Source organism: Zonotrichia albicollis, chromosome 3 (assembly GCF_047830755.1).
Source record: "Zonotrichia albicollis isolate bZonAlb1 chromosome 3, bZonAlb1.hap1, whole genome shotgun sequence".
Taxonomy (NCBI): Eukaryota; Metazoa; Chordata; class Aves; order Passeriformes; family Passerellidae; genus Zonotrichia; species Zonotrichia albicollis.
The window spans coordinates 17,238,051-17,262,557 of NC_133821.1; the positions used below are offsets into that span (position 1 = coordinate 17,238,051).

At 37.4% G+C, this 24,507-nt stretch overlaps 1 protein-coding gene across 4 annotated transcripts in view; it reads left to right on the forward strand.

The window, feature by feature from the left end:
• The window catches only part of TASP1 (taspase 1), an 80,122-nt gene that overhangs the window by 33,439 nt on the left and 22,176 nt on the right, over positions 1 to 24,507 (forward strand). For all 4 annotated transcript variants that reach the window (XM_005488504.4, XM_005488505.4, XM_074536855.1 and 1 more), the window contains exons 9-11: positions 5,076 to 5,195; positions 6,771 to 6,849; positions 21,249 to 21,359. In XM_005488504.4, coding sequence (XP_005488561.1) covers positions 5,076 to 5,195; positions 6,771 to 6,849; positions 21,249 to 21,359 — 310 coding nt within the window. The remainder of the gene's footprint in view (positions 1 to 5,075; positions 5,196 to 6,770; positions 6,850 to 21,248; positions 21,360 to 24,507) is intronic.

Consider the following 24,507-nt stretch of genomic DNA (forward strand, 5'->3'; position numbering starts at 1 on the left):
ATTTTCTTGTCAAAGTTATTTTAATTGGTAAATACTCCTGTAACTTTTCTTATCATCTGTGCTTCTCTAGAGCTGCAGACCATTCCTTTCAGCAGGATTTCAGAGCTGGATTAATTTTTGGTTTGACTCACCCACTTCAACTCTGTGCTGCAGCTGAGCCTGTGTGCCTCTGTCAGTGCTGCAGGCTGTGGGGAGAGCAAGGTCGAAAAGGTGTTTTAACACAGGTTGAGTTGAATGGGATCAGAACTAATAGGCCAGTGTGAAGAGATAGTATTGTGACCAAAACACACTGAAATTACTTGGAAGTTTGAGCTACTGATAAATATTGCCAGCTAAAAAGAAAAATACAGGCTTTAAAATTAGTTTTCAATAAAAATGTGATGATACCAACCTTAAGAAGAATGAGGCTGTTTAAATTTGTCCAAGTTTGTATGGAAAAACTTGGCAGTGTAATTTACTACAGGAGTTTTATTTCCTGATAAATGGAGTTTTTTCTGTGTTTTTCTTTGTTCACCCAATGTAGAATTTGCAGAGGGTTATGCATTTGCATACAGGAAGATCCATTAATAACTTCACCAAATTTGGAAGGTGTAAAACTTTTGTCTTTTTCAAGTTGCAGAGTCTTACTGATTTACATAGCTATGAAAAAATTCACACACAAACAAAAATTAACTAAGCATTCTCATGGAGGTGTCTATGATGTGTTCATTCAGCCAGATGCCATTCTCTAATTCTCCCCTCAAGCACCTGTAAATATCAGAAGTAAATATTTGTCTGCTTACTGTTAGTCTGTCTTTTACCAGAGGAAATTGTTGTTGAAAATAGCTTAGCAGAGTTTGGCTAGAAACCCTAATTTTACTTTGTCTTTTGCTATTGAAAAGAAAAGTACAGGTTTAAAAATAAAAAGACAGATTTAAAATTTAGATCACTTTTACAAGTGATCTCGGCATATCTGTAAAAAGTTGTCCTCTTCTTGGTTTGAGTAAGTGACACTAAGAATCCCTAGAACATACCATTTTTTTGGAACAGATTGGTGTTTGTAAGTTAGTATTTTATAGCTTAGTTATTTAACTCTATAAATATTATTTAGGTTGAGTTTTAATAAAACTGGCTTGGTTTTTATCTAGTTCAACTTAGGTACTGACATATGCGTACACCAGTTGGAATTATATGCATGGAATCAACAGTTCCATGTGCTTCTGTTACTGTATTAAGACTGAACAGATTTAGAAAATATTTCTGTCTATGTGCAGGTAGTTGTAAGTGTAGCAGTCAACTATGGCAATCCTAGTGTCTGTCTTATTTAGTCTTGCAGTTTGGAAATTTCCTTAAAAAAGAAATAAATGCTCCATCTCATATTTGTGTGCAAATGGTCTCTGATAATAAAACCATACAGTTTTCAAAATTATGCTTCAAAATCCACTGAATATGGGAAAAGAAACCTAAATAATTTTCACCCATTCTAGTTAAGTTTTGATGTTCTGTTTTGGCTTTATCTGTGGAAATGCAGTGTGGAGTAATCTCCTCATCTTGCACATGAGGATCAAACAAAATGTTCTTTTTTACACACCAAACAACTTTAAAACTGGGAAGGCTGGGATTGTTCATCAGGCTTTGTATAATTACATAGTTGGGTAATAGCATGTAAATATTAGTTGCTTCAATGTGGTTAATTTTGTATTTTGTCAGTTATACTCAGAAATGAGATTTAGTGGTAAATACTTTCCATGGCATTTCAAAGCTTTTTCAAGTGGAGAGGGAGAAGACTCTGTGTGTGGAATCTTTCAGTGGGCAGACCTCTCCTAATCTGCTAATTGCTTCCTGAGGGGCTTGTAGTGATGAATATTTACAATTTTTTAATGTGCAGAAGGGAAGGAGGGTTTTTTAAAAATGCTTGATAGAACTCTGCATTTGTGCAGGTGAGCATCTTTCAGTTTTTGTGTGCATGTTCTTAGCAAAATCTGAGGATTTGGACCATGGTTTAATTCATTAATTTCCTTTCGTGCTGCAAGGTGCAAATTAAGTAATGTGAGGTCTGATTTATAACAATGACTTTCAGTTTTTTTCCATGCCAAATATTAACTACATAGTAGATTATATGTAGGTTGCAATACTGCATTGTAAAAAACCCCAAACTGCATTTGCAGTGGACAAGTATAATTTAGTAACTGATTCAGACACAGAAGTTGTTAACAGATATCACCAAGTTTCCTTTGGAACCTGCAAAATTTTAAAATGTAAGTAGCTAAGTAAATCAATCAATAGAAAGGTAAGGACAAGCAAGCTGGATCTTGTTTAGTCCCTATTGGACCTGTATCAAGTTTGGTCTTATTTTAGACTTTGTGAATTGTAGTATTATACTTTCTAAATCATGCTTTCTAATATTTTCTAAACATGCTTTTATTGTCCTGACCCTAGCTTGACAGGACCCTGTACTTTTCCACATTGATGTGATGTGGAGAGATGAAATGTGTGACACTGAAAGGCTTCTCAGCAGATGCAGCCTTGCAGTGACTCCTCAGGCACACGATGCTTTTCCACAGGGAGATGTACAAAAAGTTCCTTTGTTAAATTGTGATGAGCTCTTTATTTTACTCCAGAAATCAGGGTTGCCAATACAGTTCATGTGTGTAGAAGATGCTGACAATGGTTTTTTTTCCCATTGGATGGGGAGTAGAACATTGCTGATTTTCAGTTTGCTGAGTCAGGGTAAATACAGCATCACCTGTATATCAGTGACTTTTTTTAATCACAAACCAGTCCCATTTCCCCCCACCCCAAACCTGTACTACTGAGAAGAAAAATACAGAATTCCTTTGCTTCAGAGATACAGATTTCCTTCAGAAGGATGTGTGGGCCAACTCAACCTTCTCTTAGCAATGCTTCCCTTAGAAAAGATGTCCAGCCTCGAAGTTGCCTCATTTAAACAAACTTTGATAGGCTAGATTTGTATATTTGTGGCTGTCTATTAATTAAGTTTTTTGTTGTGGGTATAATTTCCTTTAAAAAAAAAAAAAGAGGAAATTATATATGTATATATGTATCTCAAATATATATTTGATATATATTTTAACATACATATTATGTAGGTTTATATATTTTTATATATATAATCAATTATATGTATATTATTATCAAATTATTTGATAAAAGAGGGCAGGGGTGTAGATAGCACCACTTGGATCATAGTAGTTCTTCTGTACAGAGAAATCATAAGAGAATTCATGTTGGGAAGAATTTTATCTGGTCTGGTCTTGGAAACCTCCAAGGATGGGAATCTGCACATCCATGAGCAGCCTGCTCTGCTGGTTAAGGTCTTTTCTGTCCCCTGAGTAGTATTGTTTGAGCTGGGTTTGTTTTAGCTCAGGCTGTATCTGGGAGTTCTGGGAGCTGGAAAATACATTTGCACATGAGATGTTGAAAAAGTGTTCCTTAATATTCTTTAATCTTTAGAACCTGGAAGGGAGCTGGCTCTTTTCTTATCCTCTTTGCTCCCATAATCCTTTTGTTTCTACTTTTCCTACCCTCCCTGATCCATCCTTCCTCTGTTTTTCAGCTTATCCTTCTTCCCAGGACCAGTTGAAACTCTGGATCTCTAGCTTCTCACCCCTGTCTGTCTTTAAGCAGTTACTGTGTTTTATTGCTGGGTCATTAATTTGTTTTAGTATTGAGTGGTTAGTGCCAGCATTTGAGTGCAGAACTTGCCAGGGAAGATCCAGGTGTAGGTGCAGAGAAGAAACTTCTGTTTCTCTGGGTGAAATCCAAGGATGAAACTCCTGCCTAGGAGTTCCCGTTGCTTGAAAAGTACTGTAGAATGTGGTAGCATATTTTTCATTTTGAGACTGACTGTACTGCATATTTTTCCTTTTCAGACTGACACAGGGTTAACCTAAGTGTTTTCTCTTAAATTAAGTGTGGCCAGGGTATCATCAGCATTGCAGTACTAGGAACCATGCTTGAGAAGTGACATAGTATGCCCAAGGGAATTTTAATTGATGATGGGAACTTGATAATTTGAAGTTGAATAGTTAGGTGATTTGGGGTTTTTTTTTCTGAATTCTAGTCCAGAAAATTCACATTTGTGTGAAAAGCTTAATCACCTTTGGCATTATTTCACTGGGTAGGTCTGTGTAAGAGGCTTGAGGCTTGTGCAGCACCAGTGTGCATCTCTGGAGTACATGATGGGTGATGGATCAATTCTGTTTATTTGGTTTAACTTCTGTACACTGCATGCTGTGTGTGTGGTGGAGCATGAGGTGTGAGTGCCTTGCCCTGGGTTCTGCAGAGAGGGGGAAACTGTTCCTTCTGTAAAAGGGACTTAGTGTGGTGCATTAAGGAATGGGGAAAGGATATTAAGGAAAACCCCTGCTCCTGGGGGAGTAAATCTAAGTCAGGAGTCATGGAAGTAACTTTTCTTGTTACAGGAACAAAGGGTACAATTGCTTTACTCACCAAAGATTCCTGAGCTGAGAACAAGTCTGGAAGAAGGAATCTGTCCTAGGGGAGATTTTTTTTCCTTGAGGCTTCTATTTATTGTCTTGCTCAGAATATCAGTATTTTCTCTTTACGTGGTAACCAGCTGCTTGGTTTTTTTCTGGTGGTGCTTTGTAGGTTTGGGATTTTTTGGGGGGGGAAGTTGGTTGTTGTGATTTTTTCTTTTTTTTTTTTTTAATTTAAGTTTTTAAAAATCACACATCTTCAAAGATCAGAGCCTCTGAAAATGCTTTTTCAGGCCTTTTAGGAGAGGCCTTTTAATGTGGCATCAGTTGCTGAATAATTTCTTAGTGGACAAGTGGCAACCACTATGAAAAAATGACTTCTGGCATGTCTGTGAGTGATCTAAGCATTGGATTAGTTCTGAGATATTTATTACTTTCTTGCTACTGGAGAAGTTTTATTAAGGTCCTATCTGAGACAAAGCAGCATTTTGGCAAGATGTTTGGCAGTGGGTACGGGTGCATGATAATAAATCCATTTGGTTGCTAGGCTCTCACTTGCACACTCCTAAGGAGTATGATCTGACTTTAATATACTATTTTTGCTAGGATTTTTTCTTCTGTTTGTGTGTCCTGCAGGAGAATGACTCAGGAACCTTGGATACAGTTGGTGCAGTTGTTATTGACCAAGAAGGAAATGTGGCTGCTGCTGTCTCCAGTGGAGGTTTAGCACTGAAGCATCCTGGAAGAGTTGGTCAGGTGATCATTGTGCATTTTTAATTTTTTTTTTTTTTTGATTGGGAATTGTGGGATCTCAGCACCTCAGGACTGAGGTGCTGAGTCACCGAGACCACCCTTGGGGGGCTCGGGAGTCCTGGAATGTTGCCAGAAGTGTCTGGTGGCTGGACTTTGATCCTACACAGGAGACGACACTTGTATGAGGATAGGAGGATTTCACCGGAGTGAATGGTGAAGGGATTAGTTAATTAGAGGGTGAAACACAGGGTTTAGGATTTCTGTACAGGGGGGTTTAGAGAAGTAAGATGGAGGAATTGGGGCGTGTCCTGTCCTTCTTCTTCTTCTTCTCCTCCATCTTCTGTGGTGATGGTGGCACTTTGGGATTGGTCATTACTAAAAGTGCACTGGTTAATAAGGGTGAAAGGTATTGGGGAAAAATGATAAATATTGTACACGTAACTTTGGTATAAAGATAGGTGACTGCCCGGAGGGGAGGGGAGGGGAGTGTGCTCATGGCTGACTGCTGAGCAGACCTCTGTCGGGCCGAGAGAAAATCTTTTAGATAAACAATTAATAAACACCGAGACCGAGAAAAGAACTGAAGCCTCTTCTCATCCTTTGAAACGCAGGCTGCCCAAGGCCACCCCGGGCCTTTCCAGGCCATCCAAACAGCCGAAAATTGAACAGGGAATGATTGTTCAGTGTCACAAACAGGTGTAGTGAAAAGCAAGAGCTGTGACAGTAGATTTCTGTTCTCCCTTCTTGTTAAATGCTGAAGGAAATTTCACTGCACTGCTTTGCAAGTGGTTTTAGTGTCCTTCATCAGTGTAATGAAACTGTGATAGGGAAGGTGTTCTGTAGTTAGTTACCTTTTGACAGAGATATCACTAAGTTAATTTCTTGAGCTTAAATGATCTTAAATGCTTAGTCTTGAAACAAGATTTCCCTCAATATTTAGGGAAGCTGTCCTAATTAATTTTTAAATGGTTTTGTGAATTGGAGAAAGGGGCAAAAGTAATAAAAACATATCAGGTATTTATGATGTGTTATATATAATTATGATTATAAATTATGCATAGTTCTATTTATTATTAATGTTATAATGACATATTTGTGGTGTGTCACCTTATTGTTGTTAGGGGATTTTGAGGTGCAGCAGAAATTTTGTATTCCATTGCTGTACAGCTGTATTTTTTTGTTGACATTTTCCGCTGTCCAAAAAGCAGTTCTCTTTTGAAATGTACTTAAGATATTTTTTTTTTTTTTGTTTGTGTTTTTGAATAGCAGAGTGAAAGAGACTTTATATGAGCAGGGTTATATCTTTACCCTCATTTTCTGTTAAGCGAGGCTAGAATTCTGTCTCTATGACAAACACTCAGATCTCTAGAATAATAAAAGGATGTAGTAAAATGGAGTGGAATTGCAATATGGTTATGATATTCTTATTAATCTTTTACTAATACTTGCATTTTTCTTGGGTTTCTTTTTTTGTTGTTGTTGTTGGTTTGAGGTTATTTTTATATTTTTTTAAGGAAAGGAAGTAAAGCAAAAATCTCACACACTTAAAATTTATGAACAATGTGCTTCTTTCCTTAGGCAGCTCTTTATGGTTGTGGCTGCTGGGCTGAAAATACAGGAGCTCATAACCCTTATTCCACTGCTGTGAGTACTTCAGGTATTTACTACTTTTATAAATATTTAATGAAGTTACTATCTTCCTCTGTAATTAGTTTGTAAATTTAAAATACCAACATAATTTCCAGACTATATTCTAAATTTGTATCACTTATTTATTTGTTTCATTTACTTTGAATCATTTATTATTGTCAGTATTGTATTTATATCTCTTGTTGGTTGCTTATATTGCCCTTTTTAGTTAATTAGCAACCATGAAAATTTTTATCCTGTTTTATGTTGCACTGAAAGGATGTGCTGGATTTGTTAAATATTAGGGAGCCTGTTCTCCTGTGAAAAAGTGCTTATTAGCCCAGTATTGTATTAAATGCAGAATACCTCTGGGAATGGAAGCCTTGTGTAAAGGACAGAGATAATCAGAGGGTCCTTTGATACAGAAATTCTACATGCAGCATTTTTTCCTCAAAAATATTTAATTACTATTTCAGATGAGTATTTAAGTGAGTTTTTTCTTCATCTCTCTTTTCCTTCTGAAAGGAAAGGGAAAAGGCAAAACCAAAATACTGAAATAAGTGTGTCAGGAAATATTTATTCAGCAATTGTCAAAGTGATGTAAGAATTAGGAGAGCTTCTGCTCTCTTTGGAAAGCTCAGGGTCCTTGATACACAAAAATATTGTGTTTATTTGATGCCTTGCAGAACACAAAAGTCTTAAGCTGAAGGTATGTAGGAGTTGCTTTTACTTTTTTGTTCTTCCCACTTATTTTATGAACAGCCTCAATCAGAAAAAAATACAACTCTTTTTCATAAGTGTTTATGTCAGCTTACAAAATTTATGGTATTGTCCCTGCTCAGGGGTCAGAGTTATCAGCATCCAGTGTAGGGAGAGGTGAAGAAAACCTGCAGAGTTGAGATTTGGGTAATGCCAGCTGTATCCCGTGGGCAGTGCAGAGCTGGAGTCCTGCTGCAGAAACAGTGGGGGGAGCAAGGTGACAGATTTAAAATTTGATAGACGCATCAGTAATATCCTGTATTGCTTTTATTTCCTCTGTACTCATGTCTGCCTGGCACTGTTGAAAATTGGTGTAGATGGTCACCCTTAATTCTGATGTCAGTAAAAGCAGATGTGCTTTTTGGTGCTTACTCAGGGGATGGTTTTACTGAACCCAGCAGTGTCAGAAGACATTTTTACTCAAGGGACACCATATTGATTTTAGTTTAATAAATGCTTAGTGATGTAACTAAATCTATTCAAGTGTTTGGGACCATGTTTTAATTAATTCATGAGCACAAGTCCAATATTAGAGATTGTTTGTTTGTGGAAGAGCTGAAGTGGACAACTTTAATTATATTTTAAAGCTGTTCTTTGCAAAGTCAGCTGGATTTGAAGTCCATGTGAGCACTGGTGCCCTCACAGGAGATTAGATTTAATGACAGTCTGAAATATTAGCTTCCTCTCTTTTTGCTGGTACCACTTTTGTATAATCCTAAGTACTTCAATGTTATACTGTTTACAACTGTCACACATATATGGATTTTTTTTTTGGTTCTAAACTTCTGGCTTCCATGACATTACCCTGATCCCAGTCCCAGTTAATTGGAGTGGCCTGCTGCTGGATTGTGAAGTGTGGCCATCTGTTCGTTCATGGGTTTGAAATTCAGACTAGTGGTGTTTAATTAAACTCTTGTTTCTGGTTTTCCTTTAAAGTATGTGTATGTCTGTGAGAGAGAGAGAGATAGAAATGTTTACAGGAAGTGAGAACTCCTCTGTAATCAATACCATTCTTTTTTCCATTTCAGAAGCTCGTAATGTTTTATTTTATAATGTACTTTATGTTTAGTGCAGTTCTAAAATGTATTGATGCCTGACTCTTGTTTAAAATATGAACATCCAACGATGTGAATCATGAATTTAATTAAGGAGTAAAGGGATGGAAAATTAAGTTGTAGGAAAAGTTGAAAGAATGAAACTTGCGACTTGGCTGGATCTCAACAAGACATGGGAATGGGGGCATGAACATCTGCAAACATTCAGGTGAAACTGCCATGGCCAAGGAAGAGAATAAGGCATTAAGATACATCATTGTTAAATATTTAGAAAATAAGTGTACTGTCTGAATTCTAGGAGATGCCTTGGTTTAGAAAGCTTCAAGATGAACAGTGCTTTTTAACAGAATATCACCACTGTCCCTTGATGTAACTAAACCCAGACTAGACTGTATTTATAATAGTGATTTTACCCCCTTCTTGGAGGTTTCCAAACAGGTTTTGTCTTAACATTTTTTTTTTAAATCAGCAACCAATACAACTTTCATGCTATGTATAAACTGTGTACATGCACATTCATTTTATGTTTCATTTTACATTTAGACATTTACACCTGTCCGTAAATGTATTTAAAAGATGTATGTAAGAGAAACCTACAATCAGTTTAAATTTCTGTGGTTTTCACAATATAACATTTTGTTCTTTTAATTTCACGTGTCTATTTATTTTAATTTTTCTTTGAGTCATGAATTTGGCACAAATCTAATAGTTTCTACAGGGAATTTTTTCCGTTTTGTGGGGAGAAGAAAAAAAGAATAACATTAGACAGTGGTTGCTGTGGGCATTGAGTAATGGTTAATGTTTATTGTTACATGACTTCAGAGAATAGCTGACTCATCAAATCACATTTGGAATTAAAATAAAGTCTTGAATAAAAAATTAAACTCTAATTCCCCCCACAAGCTTTATCAAAAGTATCCTCAGAATTATTTGGTATTATTGTGTGTTAAACCAGATAATTTTAGCTGAATAATTCTTTGGGAAATAAAAGGTTTCTCTTTTGTGTTGGTTTACACTTTTAAACTTCTTTTTAGTGATCACTGAGAATAGAATATTTTATATCTTAGTTTTAATAATAATATTTTAGTTTTGCTGGGAATAGTTTTATTCTGTGATTACCTTTGTAGAAACTTCCTTCGAAAAGGGAGTTTTAGTTTAAATGCTGCAGTTAATAATAGAATAGGATTTGTTCTTGAATTTTTATTAATTTTGTTTTAAAATCCTCCAATTGAATCTTCAGTGTCTTTAAGTACCTGCCTCATTAGAAAAAAAGCAGGCTGGGGGAAGATGTCACCACACAAGTACTCAAAAGTAATCCCAAATTCTGTAGGTTTTTTTCAATGCTTGTGTATTATTTGAAGAAATTTTGGATCTTCTGTTGGCCCTGTAGCTGCTAGGAGGCTTCCTGCTTTTGCCTCTTCAGGAAGGATTTGGTATTAGATTTTATGCCTTTTAGCAAGTTGTTTCTTCAATATTTTTGGCTATTTTTATAATGTTTTTATGCTGAGTGTGCCAAAGGTGGTGGTTGTGTTCTTGTTTGGGCACGACTTCAACTTTTTGCACGGTAATTTCATACCTCTAACAGTCACTTGACCATGTTGTTTGAACACAGTGGTTTTAGGGTTTTTGGCGGTTTTTTTGGCTTTTCAGAAGTTACTTCAAGGTTTACAAAATGCAGCATATTGTAAAACTCATATTTTATGGTTATAGCTTAACAGGGCCTGGGACAACTGAAATCAAAAGATGGAGACCTTCTAAAAACCCACTGGGGGAGATGGGGAAACTTAGGAATGACTGGGAGTTTAAGGGGCCCTAAATCCAAGGTTTATTCTGCAACTCAGTCTAAAATTCAGTTTCTGTGTAAAGAAGTTTGGTTTTTTTTTTCCATCAACTTTTTGAGACATTTTGATGTATAAACTCTGAATTATATTAAAATTAATATTTTGGTTGGGAAAAAAATTGTTATGGGACTTTATTGGCAGCTAAAGGATAAACATTACAGGAGTTTAAGTATCTCCAAAGCAGTATTAAAATTCAAGAAATACAAAGAATGTTGCAGTTGTGTTGGGGGCACACCCAAGATACCCGAGCAGTAACAGTGCAAGGGCCCTTCTGTGCAGGAAGGATGGTGGAGGTGGAGTGAAATTAAATGAGATGTTAAATGAGATGAGCATGACCATTGGCTTTTATTTAGTATGAATGTCATTAACAGCTAAACTGGGTTTTGGATCAATGTAGAAGAAGCCAAATCTGTGGTATTTAAAAGCTTTTCCATGCATGTGTGCACACAGACATAAACAAAACAGGCTCCCCTTTAAGCACCCCCACCACCTCCCCACCAAAAGAGGCCAGAACACTTTGTAGGGCTGCTTGGAACTCTTTATTGGGTGTTTTTTTGCTGGTATATGAATGTAAACACAGGAAGATGGATATTATTTGGAGGGAAAACATTTGTGAACAAAACCCAGCCATGGGAGAAGCAATAGTCCATTTTTTGGCTGCACTTTAAGAAAAAACTTCCTGTTTTTCCTGAGCATAATAAGAATCAAACTCTTTGTGCATATTCTTCTCATTCAAAATAATGTCAAATGTGACACTGAATTTCCTATTCAGTTGGAATATCTGTGATGATTGTGAATATTCATTCACTAACTGTGCCAAAAGCAATACTGCTGGTGTAAGAGGCAGGCTGTATCTTTCCTGGGGGAGAAATACTAATTCTTTGGATATGCAGAACCTTAACAATAAATATAAATATAAAATTACAGTAACAGTTAATGCAGGACACTTTGAAAATTAAACCCAAGCGGAATTTTTGAGTGAAAGTGTAGAGACTGAAAATATCTTGCATTTCTTTCATCTTAACAAGAGCAGGAAATAGAAAGCATACAAAGGATGGATGTGTGTTGTATCTAGGTACCAGCCATTGAAGCCAGCAAACCTTTAATATTGCATTTCTGAAGATAGAAGGTCTTGCATTATTTACAAAATGCAGAAATTGTGTGACACAAAGCTGCAAAATCTCCAGCTTTCACTAAAGTTTATTTGAAGAGACTATCTGATAGAAGAAAGGCACATAGGTTATCCTAGGGAGGTTTAAAATACAACCAAAGTTATGGCCCCAGAGAGGGAGTAGAAGCTTGACATATGTTGAAGTCATTCAGAAAATTTAAGGATGCTAACAAACATAATTTGGTTTCAGGGCTGAGCCAGAGCTGTGTTTTGTTGAGGAGGTACAAGGAATGTCAGATTGCTGGAAATACCAGATTTATTTACGAGGTGTAGTTGAGGATTCTGTCTGGGAGAAGTCCCCTAGTGACGTCTTGCTCTTCTCTCCTGCCCAGAATCTCTTCTTGAATGGAATGAAAATCAGATAGAGAAAACAGCAGTGTTTTAGGGACACATGTACAAACTGTATTTATTCTGTGTAAACTTCCTTGCCAGTTTCTTGTGTTGGTGAATTCACCAAGATCCTAGAAAACTGTTAAGGTCTCATGACAGAAGCAGTGGCCTCTGTTCTCATAAAGGCATTTTAGAGATTAGATCACAATACTTTAAAACCTCTGTTGGATATACATATGTATGCATAATGCATCATTCTCTGAAGGATAAATAGCACACTTTGTGTTTTGAAGAATCAGTTTTGAAGAATCAGAGTTGTTTAATTTGAAAGGAACCTCAAGAAGTCTTGTCCAGCCAGGTTTCTCTTGTTTTTGAAATTGACATCAGTAAGGGAGTTAATATATTCACTTTTCCTTGCCCCACCTTTTCCTGCTCAAATTGTGTTCACATCAGTCATTCTTTGCAGTCCATTGCTGCTTTTGCAGGCAATGTGGGATAGGATGGAATAGGAATGGCACCTGTGCAGAGATGGGCTGTGGTTGTTAAATTATTTGTTGAGTTATGCCCTCTGCCAGCATTTTGGTCTCCTTATGGCAGCCACTGGTCTGTAGGTTCCTACTTGAAAACTCCTTTTGCAAACAAACCACAGTGATGTGCACATCATCAGAGTAAATGCTTTTCAAGGAAGCTTTAATGCCAATAAATTGACTTGTGGTGCATAACTCTGGCTTTGTGATTCCTTTCTGTTGAGGGCAGCAGTGGCTGTGTTAGGATCCTGTGAATGAATACCTGGCCAGTGCTGTTTTGTACAGTCATGGAATAGTTGGGGTTGGAAGGACCTTAATTAATGGATGGAACCTCTCTGCCCTGGGCAGGGATTCCCTCTCCTCTAGACCAGGCTGCTCAGAGCTCCATCCAGCCTGGCCTTGAACACTTGCATTAATGGGGCATCCACAGTTTCTCTGAGCAGCTTGTGCCACTGAATTACATTTATAATGTGGTGATAAAGCTTGCTTCAAACTTGCATGTGTTGTTAGCCCTTACATAACACAAGTGCAGCATTGTCTATCTGGCCTGTCCTTCTGAATCCCAATGCCCAGAGGAATTTCACATGCAGATCTTGTGTCCTGCACGGGTTGTTTGAGCTACACTGTGTGGAATAGATATTATGATACAATTAATCTCTTTGTAGACACATGTATTATCTCTCAAAATCAGTCTGACCCTGTAAGATTTGGGGAATAAGAGGTCATTTAATGCATCACAGATGAAGCAAATGGAGAAGAGTTCTGTCATTGTTACTGTGAACCAGAGGATAGGGTGGAGGAAGGGGAGCTCTATCTCCAGACAGATCAGTATTTACCTATCAAGTGAATGTTTCTGTCAAGAGTTCATCCAGCCTGTGTGTCCAGATGCAGCTGGGAGGATTCAGTGCTGTAGCAGGTGCTGTGTGAGCTAACTCAGCACCACCAAAGTCTGGGGGAGAGAGAGGAAGCCCAGGGCAGAAATTATTTGTGGGGATGGTAGCATGGAGAAGCTAATCAATTTAACACAGTTCTGCAGTGTTCACAGCTGAGGGGTTTGTCCTCACAGTGATCAGAATGATTGTTTGAATTACCTTTGGAAGGCTTGCTGGGAAGCAGAACTGGATGAATACGATAATCGGAGGGTTTATTGAAATTTTAATTTATATTATAATATCTATGAGGCTTGATGATATAATATCTATGAGGCTTGAAGGGTCACAGGCTTGTGGAAGTTGTAGCTTCCTGCAGAAGGCTCAGTGCTTGCTAAGCAGCACTTTTGGAGCCAGGACCAGCCGCTGTACAGCACCAGATCCTGCTCTGGACACTTGATCCTGTCCCTGCTGCTGAGCCTTGTGCCAGTGCCTTGAAATAGGTGCAAGGATAGAAAGTGACTTGGACATGGTGGCAGACTGAGCTCTCTTTCCATGTCTTAAACACTCTCCTGGGATTTGAAAGTGATTTTATACCTTTAGGTAGCAAACACATAAGCCACTGTCATACTTCCCTCCCTGTAAGTTTTATATGACAGTAGTTTAGAGAGGTGTAGGGTTTTTACAGAGATCAGTAACAGCAAAACTTCTGAGGAAGGCCTGGGTAAAAGTGTTGACTTCTTTCTTTACAGCTTAACTGAAATTAATATTTCAAAATGTATTAAAAGTAATGAAGAATGTAAAAAGTACATCCTCTTTAAGGAGCCTGCATTTTTTCTTCGTTCTAACCTCTCTTGGAGATACATCTGAAATTATTTTTGTTCAGAGTAACTCAAACAAAAAGCTTTTAAAATAAATTGTCTGCCATTTACCACTATTTAGAACTTACAATGCCAAATGAATGACTCCTGATTTCTCCAACCATTTTTTTCTTATCTGTGAAATTCTAGAAAAGCTGAATTAGTTGTTTTTTTGGAGTGATTTTAGTTTATTTTTCCCATATTAAAAATGTAGAGATGTGTTTTCCTACCTTTCCTTAGGGAAGGTGCTTTAGACATGAGTGTGTCTGCATGTTGAATTTCTTTTGTTATCTTTGAAACCTGCCCAAATTTACTAAAGTTTCAACCATTTGGGAAATGTCCATTGCATTTTCTTAGTAGGTAAATCATCTAGGGATATTCTGTCTGCAGCAGGAATGTGCTCCATTGAGCCCTCTAGGATCAATGCTTTAGGAATTAGACAGAGCTTTGTTTGCAGGTGTTTTTTCTGGCAGTTGGTCAGTAATTTAAAAATTTCCCCTGCTAGTATGAAGACAAGATACAGCAGCTGATAGGAGAAAGAATCCTCTAAAATTATGTTACTTTAATACTGTAGTATTAATGTATGACATTCTATGTAGTGCATTCTGCTAGACTGCAGCATTTTGTCTTTTGAGAATTATGCATTAATTTTTTTTTCAATATTTATCTACCTGTATCAGTGTCTTGCCAACTAAATATTTATATTGTACTGTGTTTTGTTTTTGTAAAATCAGTGCCATGCAAAGTTTTACTCAAATCTTTCTAGAGATGCTGGAAATGATGAGCAGAGCTTACTGAAATACAGGTTTCACAGTGTTTCCATGAGGCATAACTAGAAGTTATCCAGGAAATAGAGCAGAAATAGGAGTTCTTTAACTTGTTAGCTGATACTTCAGGGACTACTATTGAACTGAAAATAACATCAAAGTTTAACAGGACAGAAACAACAGGGCCAGGTTCAGACTCTGCTGCATAGAGTGGATGATAGAATACAGATCACCTGTAACTTCTGTCTTCAGCTTCTGTAAAGCAAAGAGTCATACTTTGGTGGTGGAGTAAACTAGATGAATTTTTCCATTCTTGACTGTACATGAGTAATGCAAGTTTCCATTCTGTACTCCTTTAAAACAACACTTTTTGTTGAGGTACTGTGTGTTTCAGAGCTAGACAGGCTCCTGCAGCCTGTCAAAGCTCCACAAGCTCTCTGCTTGTGGCTCACAGAAAGCAAACTTGATTTTCATTTCTCCTTCCATTCAACAGGAGCATCTTTCATGTCTGAAAATTGGAAACGCATGTTTTTCAGTGTGCTGCATGGATATGTGTGTGTGTGTATGTGTGTGCCCTCTGGCACACCTGTTTCTAATTTCCTGACTTGAAAGCATCTCCCATCAAAAGGAGCAGAAAAACAATTTCTCTCTGACATGCTGCTCCTTTCCTTTGCCATCTTGGTTCCATTGGAGGAGCCTTAAAAGATGCAGAGCACGCATTGAATGGGATGTTCAGCTTATATTGTGCTGGGTTCTTTCTCCTCTTGTTGTGGTTATTTCAAGCATTAGAAATCTTCTTGAGAAGTCACTATGCTGAGGAAAAAACCCAGTGATTTAATCCTTATTTTCTTGCACGAAGCTCAAATGAAAGATCCAAGTCTGTAGCAAGTTAAAGTTTGTATAAGCTGTGAATTGAATGTTAGTTACTCTTTGGTACAGAAAGATTAGCATTTAAAATTTATTACATATTTTATATTATAAAATTATAAGCTTAGATTTCTTACCTTTTTCAGAATTGTATGCAATGTAAAATAGTATCTAATATAATACCTAAAAGTTAAAGATGTCAACAATCTTAAGAAAATAAAAACAAAAACATCACAACACCTCCTTCCCCCTAGTGACCTGGTCGTTATGGAAGTTGTGCATAGGCTAACTAGCAAATTACTGCTGCAGTAGTAACTCCAGGGGACTGCTGATACATCCAGAACAGCTAAATTATAGTAGGATAGCTTAAGGAAAAGAGACAATGAAAAAAAAGATTGTAGATTCCTAAACTGTTCTTGTGCAATTCTTGTGTGTAGTAATCAATGGGGAGTATTTGAATTGGAGGTAAAAGTGTATTATTGTCAGAAATTACACATAGCCACAGGAAAGAGAAGTTCTGTTTCACTGTTGGTCTGCCTAGCACTTTGAAAGAAACACTGCAGTAAAACTGTATGGTGGCATAATCCAAGATATGTGTGTCTCAAAATCAGTGTTGGTGTTTCTGTATGATCTTCAAGTGATTTTGTTGATCATCTTCAAATAATTTCCATGCAGGAATAGAAGCTTCTGGTTGAAGACGGGTTTTCTGCGATCTTTTTGAATTCCGTTTCGGTTTGTAGTTTGTTTACAAAATAAGGTGTTGTGGCTATTAAGCCTCATTCTTCTTTCCTTCCCTTGTCATAGGAATCTGTTGCCATCAATGTCTGGAACCTTTAGGGATCTGTATATTCTCTCCCCTTAATCTAGGAGGCTAGAAACTTGCATCAAAATATCTGTCTGTTTCTGTTTATTTTTTGTAGGATCTGCAAGTGATTTGGGTTGGGAGAGACCTTAAAGATCAGACTTTAAAGTTCCTGCAGTGGGCAGGAACACCTTCCACTAAAGCTGATTCCTCAGAGCTCCTTCCAGCTTGGCCATGAACAGTTCCAGGGATGGCACATTCAGAACTTCCCTGGGCAAACAGTTCCACTATCTCACCCCACTCATTGTAGGAGGTCACCAAATTTGTCAGGCATGATTTATCAAAATAGTCTCTATAAACTCTCTGTTTTCTGTAGAAGTGTTTCTGCCTTTGCCAGAAGCAGTCCTAGAGGAAGGCAGTTAATTGTACTTAGCCCTGCAAACATGGACAGCAGCAGTTCCAACAGGAGTTTTTTTGGTCACCAGAGGAGTTAGAAGTAGGCAGCATGGTGTTTGCAGAATAGTACTGTGTTAGGAGAGTAATTTGTTTACTATATGAAAGTTATTTCAATGTGAAGCTCTAATTTAGCCCAGTAAATTTTTCCAGCTAGTTGTCTGCATTTGAGTCAGTCATGTGTGAAATCTTAGGGAAGCATTTGTCTGTCATTACAAAATACTCATCTCTGAAAAGTAATGAACTTCAGGATACTGAAGAAGTCATCATCATAACTGGGAAAGGATAATAAAATGATTCTAACTCTGTTTACAGGAAAGTTACTAAAACAAATGTATTTGAGACTTTAATGTAGAATTGGAAAATTGTTAGTAGGAGTCCCTCTTGGTTTGGTTGTACTTGGTAGTACTATTCAGTGAAAGAAATGCCAAATGTATTAACACTTCCAGTTAAATGTAGTATAATGGGAGATAGTTATGCACATTAATCAGATTTACATTTTCATCAGCTTGTGTGCATGATTTGGAAATGAGTTTAAGTAGCTTTCACTGGAGTTGCTCTCTTGAGTCATGTTAATATAACTTTTTTGGAAGTTAGCTAATGCTGGTGGTTAGACTAAAGTGACTGGAACTATAAATTTGAACCCACAACTTTATATTGTAAGTTACAAATCGGTTTTGATTGCTCTGGTAATGTATACATTAATTTTTGCCTAGTCCTAGTATTATCTACAGTATGTCCCTAGTTTGAGGCTATACAGACATACAGATCTGCTAAACCTGCAAGAAATTTGGTTTGAATAATAGTAAGGGCAGTTCTTTTTCTTAGCCTGTGTCTGGTCAAAATATGTGACATACTGCTTAGATTTTTTTTTTCTTCTTCAAAAATAGATGTTCCTACATCAAGAACTACAGTAACAAATTTTTCATTTGCAAATGGGGAAATTGTTTTCCTTAGTTATCCGTCCCTGCAGACTGCCAGCAAGTGATGTGCTGAAAGATTTCTACATACACTGCCAGCAGCAGCCTCTAAGTTTGTTGCCTTATAGGTTGACATAAATATGACAAAAAGAAATGACTCTGTCTGTGGGGATGTAGAGATGTGTGATGTGTTAGTAGAATTTCAAAGCTGTTTCCTTGTGGTTGATCCTGGATGGGGATGTGGGCTGCAGCTGTTCTTAACCCATATTGTTTTCTCTCTCTGAATTTTTTTTTGGAGCAGACTTGATGTTATGGGAACTCTTCAATAAATTCATTCTCCTGGGGGGGAAATAACATTATACGTCATGCTAAAAAATGGCCATTGTTGTTTTTTTGTAATTCCAATTTAGGAAATACTTGAAAATTGTGAAGTAGTAACATCTGGTTTTATTACTTGATGCACTGAAGATACATAGGCTCACTCTGATTTCTGTGTCTCATTTATTTGATTCCTCTTTTAAGTCCCCTGCTTCTTATTTATACAGTTATATTTAAAGGTATTACATGTTATATTTTAAAGGTACTAACAGGTTTTTTCAAGAAAAAAACAGCTTTCTCAGGTTTTGCCAGAACATCTGCCTGTTTAATTTTATTTTTATTCTTTACAGCAAAACTTCATAGTGATTGAAGTTTCCTAGTTTTAAAAAAGTCCATGTTGTGATCTATGGGTAAAATGCATCTTGTGGGGTTTTTTTCATGTTCTTCATCCATCACTTTGGAATAAATAGTAGATAACTCACAGTTGTATTGTGGACAGAAGCTTCAGAGTGTGGGTATAATGAGGCAAATGAATAGACAGACCCTTCTGTAAGCAGATGCTGAGATTGCTGTATTGCATGAGCCCCTTGAAGATTCTCCTAACCTGGACACTTCTTTCATTAACTTGAGAACTTGTCAGTCTCAATGAAAACACTTTCTCCCTTGTGCTTTCAAGAACAACTTCCCTTGGCTGTGTAATTGTTGTAGTATTTTGGCTCTTTCATTTTCCCCTACAATTGCAACTGGATTTTACTCAGCCTGTTTGCTATACAAAGCATTTTTTGTGTTTCTGTTCTTCCAGTTGTATGTAGATTCAATGCCAAAGTATCCCACTTCAAACAGCTCAGTTTAGCTGAATTGCATTAATCAGGAGACAATTCCCATTAGCAGGGACACAGAACTGAAGACCAAGGTATTTTTGTGAAGATTGAGCATAGCAGAATTTTGGGACATGTGCGCACAATTTTTGAGCAATCTGGTCTCTGGTCTGGGCTGATTTTCTGACATCTAATTATCTAATGCATCCATAGTGTTCCAGAGGGTGTTGTTTGGTGTTTTTTTTCATTTTGTTTTGTTTTGGTTTTTGGTTGCTTTTTTTTTTTTTGGGGGGGGGGGGGGTTGAGGTTCTTTTCAATCGTGAAAATGAGGGGGGTAATTTTTTTTCCCTTCTGTATTAGCAATCTTTGAAGAATAGTGGAAACTCGCTTTGCATTTAAGGGGAAGGGTATAATTGTGTGTCATGCAGCCAGAGAGGGAGATTGAGTAGCTTGCCGTGTTAGGGTTTACAGTGATGAAAAGAACTGGGAACCAGTCTGTGTGTCACTGCAACACACAGTGCCAGACCTGCCCACGTGTTTGTGCCCTGCTGTACCCACAGCAGCCAGTGCTCCAAACTCAGCGTATGCACAGGGACGAGAGACTCAGCAGGCTGCTCTGGAGCCACTTGGGGTTGGGTTTAATTATTAAATTTTTCTTCATGCCACATCTAGGCTGGCTTCGGCCAGTGTCTCTGTTCTGGGCTTGCCAGTGCTTCCAGTAAAGTGTGAGTTACTTGTGGAGACTGAGCTGCCTTTGTGTGAAGCCAGCCTAGGTCTGATGTCTTACCAGCTCCAGCTCCCTGCCACTTGGAAGCAACTAGATTGTTTCCAGCCATAAATTTGTTTCTGTGTAGGTGTATTTATGTCATTCTGTACCTGAGCTAATAAGTCCAGTTGTATTATAGCAGATTTTTTTTTTTTATGATTCCAGTGCTTGCATCATCTTGTATTTAATGAGAAATATGCTAAAAATATTTATATATAATTGTGAACAGACTGTGTTTGACTTCTCTCTATATATTCTGGTGTCTAACACTGTTTTGATCAAAATGCAGTCACTTAGATTTAGATAATTTGAGATCGTTGTTATTTCACAACTCTCCATTAGTTGTGGTTTTTCCTTTCCTAACTGGATAACACAGTTCACCTGACTCTTGGTTAAACCTCTTCTGGCTGCTTTGTCTGCTTCTCTGCCATTAAGGAAAAATGTCAAAAACAGGAGGCATAAGTAGTGTAATGACCTTGGTCTGTATGGAGAAGGTATCAGCAGTGATTTTTCTGCCCAACAACCCCATCTGGTCCAGTAAACATCCATGGTGCCATTTGGCTGTAGCTCTATGTCCCAGAGCGCAGTACAGGAAGGGAAAAGGGTATAGGAGTAAAAATAGCAGGTGTGAAAGTGTTCCTACAGAACAAGAGTCGCAGCAATGACCTGCTTGTCTTCACCAAAAATAGGTTTCAGGGGATAAGTACAGAAAACACGGAGGCAATAAGTGATTGTTTGCAGCAGCTTTTTAATTTCTTAAGGACAAACCTTTAAAAATTACAGGAATTTGTATTAGCAGTCCAGTGACCAGCCACTTTGGCAAAAAAGCATGACTGAATTCATGTATTCCTTTGTTGATAAAGGCTGAATCAGATGGACTAAGTAGAATAATCTGTCATGCAGAAGGAGTTACTCTGTCACTGAAATCGTTTTGGTTTGGGGAGTTGCAGGCAGGGATCATTCCCAGGAGAAGTAGTAAGAGGATTCTATCTGGTTAGAAATGCTAAGTCAGAGACAGTGTTGCTGTTTCTTCTTTCTGTAATTTTTGTTTGGTTTATGACTTTGTAGAGTCAAAATTTTAGCAAAGTTATGAGAAAACCACTGACTTTCTTGATTTTTTGAGTGACTTCGTGTCAACCTTTTTAAAAATAAAAATGTGTGGCAGACACTTGTCATTTGCATCACTATGAAGAAACTGTCATTATTTTGCATAATCACAGCCAAATTAATGTGATGATGTAAGTTGGTTACAGGGTTTCTTCAAAGTGATATCTGTATTTTGACTATTCTTAATATTTCTTTAGGTTGTGGAGAGCACCTTGTGAGGACCATACTGGCCAGAGAATGTTCATGTGCTTTGCAAACAGAGGATGCCCACCAAGCTCTCCTAGAGACTATGCAAAACAAGTTTATTGGTAAGTATATGGCCCAAATGGCCTAAATGCAAGTAACTCTATCAGAGATATTTATTCTTGTGATTTCTGTCGAAGCCTTGTGTTGCAGTTGGCTTCAGATTTAGTCTTGTGTTACATCTGAAAAATGTTAAACTACAGAAGAATATATTAGGATATTTAAAGGAAAACCCTTGGAAATACCTCAATTGTTATGTGAGTCATTGAATACCCAGAGAGTTTGAAGAAAGAATTTCCTGTCTGAATCATGGGCTGTGGTGTACAATTGCATATTTTAGAATTGATGAGTTAGGAGCATTAGTAAAAATTATTCATCATGTTAACTCTTTTAAAAATAGTAGACCTCAAAACCATTTCTTGTTCTAATTAAACGCTTTGGACAGACAGATTCTGGTTTGCTGTTTACATAATAAAATTAATTTCTTGGAAAAGTGAAATTTACTTTGTTAAAAAGACCAATTTTTTATTTGATTTAAGAGAATTGTGTAATATATCTTCAATTTCTTATAAATATAAATATTTTTTCTTTCCTAAATCATAACCAAAAATATGAAAGTGGATTTTTAAAATAACCATAAAATCTGCTTTTTTGAAAATTCCAGTGGAGCTTCTGGTGTATATGTTGACTTGCACTGTTTTCATAACCTCTTAAAATTTTTCAAGCTTTAGAATCCACAGACAATTTTCATCTTGAAAATTCCTTGTGGACAGCATAATACTTGTACACTGTGCTGCTAAAGCTTGTTGTGTGATACTTTAATTAGAACTGAAAGAGGAGCATTACGCACCTTTTGGGGTCCCAGGGACTAGTGCACTTGGTCTTGGCAAGCGGTGCATTGCAGCTTCTTGATTTCTTTTTCTGTGTTGAGTCCATGTTAGATTTTGCTTCTGACATTTGACTGTTTGAAGGGAAATCACCTTTCCATTGGAGACTGCACTTGATAATCTGCTGCTGTACTGTGGTCTCTTCTAGGTATTGTAAGAGTGCACAACACTCTGTGTTCCCCAAAAAGATTCTAATCTTAGCAGAAAAAATGTAGCTTTTTATATTTAATCACTCATTCCAGTGCATAGTGGCACAAAATTAGGAGTTTTTGTACTCAAAAGAAGCCTTTAGGAAGGATGTTCGTGATAGCTTTGCTAATTTCTAACCTGCTTTGCAGATGCTGTATGGAAGTGGCCTAACTTTAGAAAAGTCAAATTTTATTCCATGCTCTTAAAATTTATTCTGCTGTTTGTTCTAAGAGTGCTAAAAGCAAGCCCAAATTGCATGTAGCCTTCTGCAATTTCATATTAATGCATGTACACACGCAAGATGGAAAGCTGCTGATGAAGTAATTCATAGAGACTGGCTGATAAAAGCCCAAAATTTAAATTGTTTTAGTTCAAGGTGTCTTCTTTGAGTTGCTTTGAGTTTTCTGGATTTTCTTTGTTAGCTAAATGGTTAGCTAAAAACACAATTCTCATTTTGCTGTTTAAAGCAAATGGATTTTGCCACTTTGCATATAAAATGTTAACTGATGTGATACATCCATTGTGTTCTTTAGTGGAAATGTGAAAATGTTTCTCTTGGAGATAAGAGCCTATTAAATGTTGCTGAAGAATTTGTTACACCTGAGCTATCAATTGTAGAGAAAGAGGAGCTGCACAGACAGAGGTACCAGGATATCAGTGTAGTGTTATTGCCTTGGGAAAGCACTAAATCCAGCTAAACAGCAGGAAGTGAGAAGAATGAGAGACAGGATTAAATTAATGCTCTTCTTGAAAAGAAAATTTGAAAAAAAGAGCTTATATAAAATTTATATAAATGCTTTGTAATTTCTTGTTAAAGTTTTAATTCAGGACAGGTCTGGCTTGTATTTTCAGAAACTTAACTCTGCAAGTTTCTGCTGCCTGACAGCAGGACTGTGTAGTATCTGCTCAGTTATAGTCTGGGCAGTGCTGATATGAGGGGAAAAGATATCACCACCTTTGTTTTTTGTGTAGGTGAAGTGCTTGGATTAGAAAACCTAAAATCTACTTTGTGCTCAGCTGCCCTGTGAATGAAGACTGATGGAGGAAAACACCAAAATCCAGATACATCTTGCTGGTTACATGTGACATAGTATTGAGTTTGTAGCTGGTAGAGGAGTTTTGGCAATCTTGGCAATTCTGCAGATGGAATGCCAAGTTACTTGTGGCAAATACAGTGCAACAGTTAAAAACATGCATTTAAAACAGTAGATTTCTACTAAATAGGTTTTTTGCTGTGGCTTTTTATAAGGGATGTGCAAGTTGGTAGCACAGGATGTGTGGTAGGGTGCAGAATTTCTTACAGTGAAACATGAGGATAAAATGGGGTAATAGATGCCTTGCTGATGGTATGGATGCTTCCCTTGCCTTCCTTAGAGCCCTGCTTTGTGGTCTTGTCAAACTGTCACCAGAATTATAATGGACCCAGGCACTGGGAAAAAAAACAGCCTTTAACAAAGCTGAGCTAGAATGTTTTATCAGAAGTCAAAATGCGTGTTAGTTGAATCACAGGGATGAACAGCTGATTTTGGCAGTTGCCATCAGATTGGTGCTTCCTGTTTACAGGCTCTGAGTCTCTGCAGAGTCCTGGGAATCCTTCCAGCTAGGGAATGCCTGGCTTAGACAGTGAGTGCTGTTTAAACAGCAGGTGATGAGCAAGCTCATGTCAGATGTGCTTCTCTCATCCTTTCTCAGAGCCAGCTTTCTGTGGAGAATGCACAACTGCTGGTTGAGTCAGACGTGAGAGAAATGAAATATAGACTTTTGGTAAATGGAATGGGCGCTGTATCTTTAGTCAGAGAGTGCAGAAGGCTTGGTTCACAGTTAAAGAATGGTGTTCTGTAAACACAAGTACCTTCCAGACAGAAGAAGGGAAGATTTTGTTACTCATCATTCCTTTCAAATGCAGCCAAGTTTGTGTTTGTAGACTCTAATGTAGGCTTAGAGTAAATATTTGTGTCATCTCATTGGCTGGAAATCTGGGCTTTTGACAGTGGCAGCATTACCAATGGTACTTTAGAACTTCTTATGAAGTATTAGAAAATAATGAGCTGAAAGACATAGTTGGAATGTGGTATTTGTTCTTTCCTTAGCAGAGATCTGTTTCTCTTTTCTTGCATTTTTAAACTGCACTTCAGTT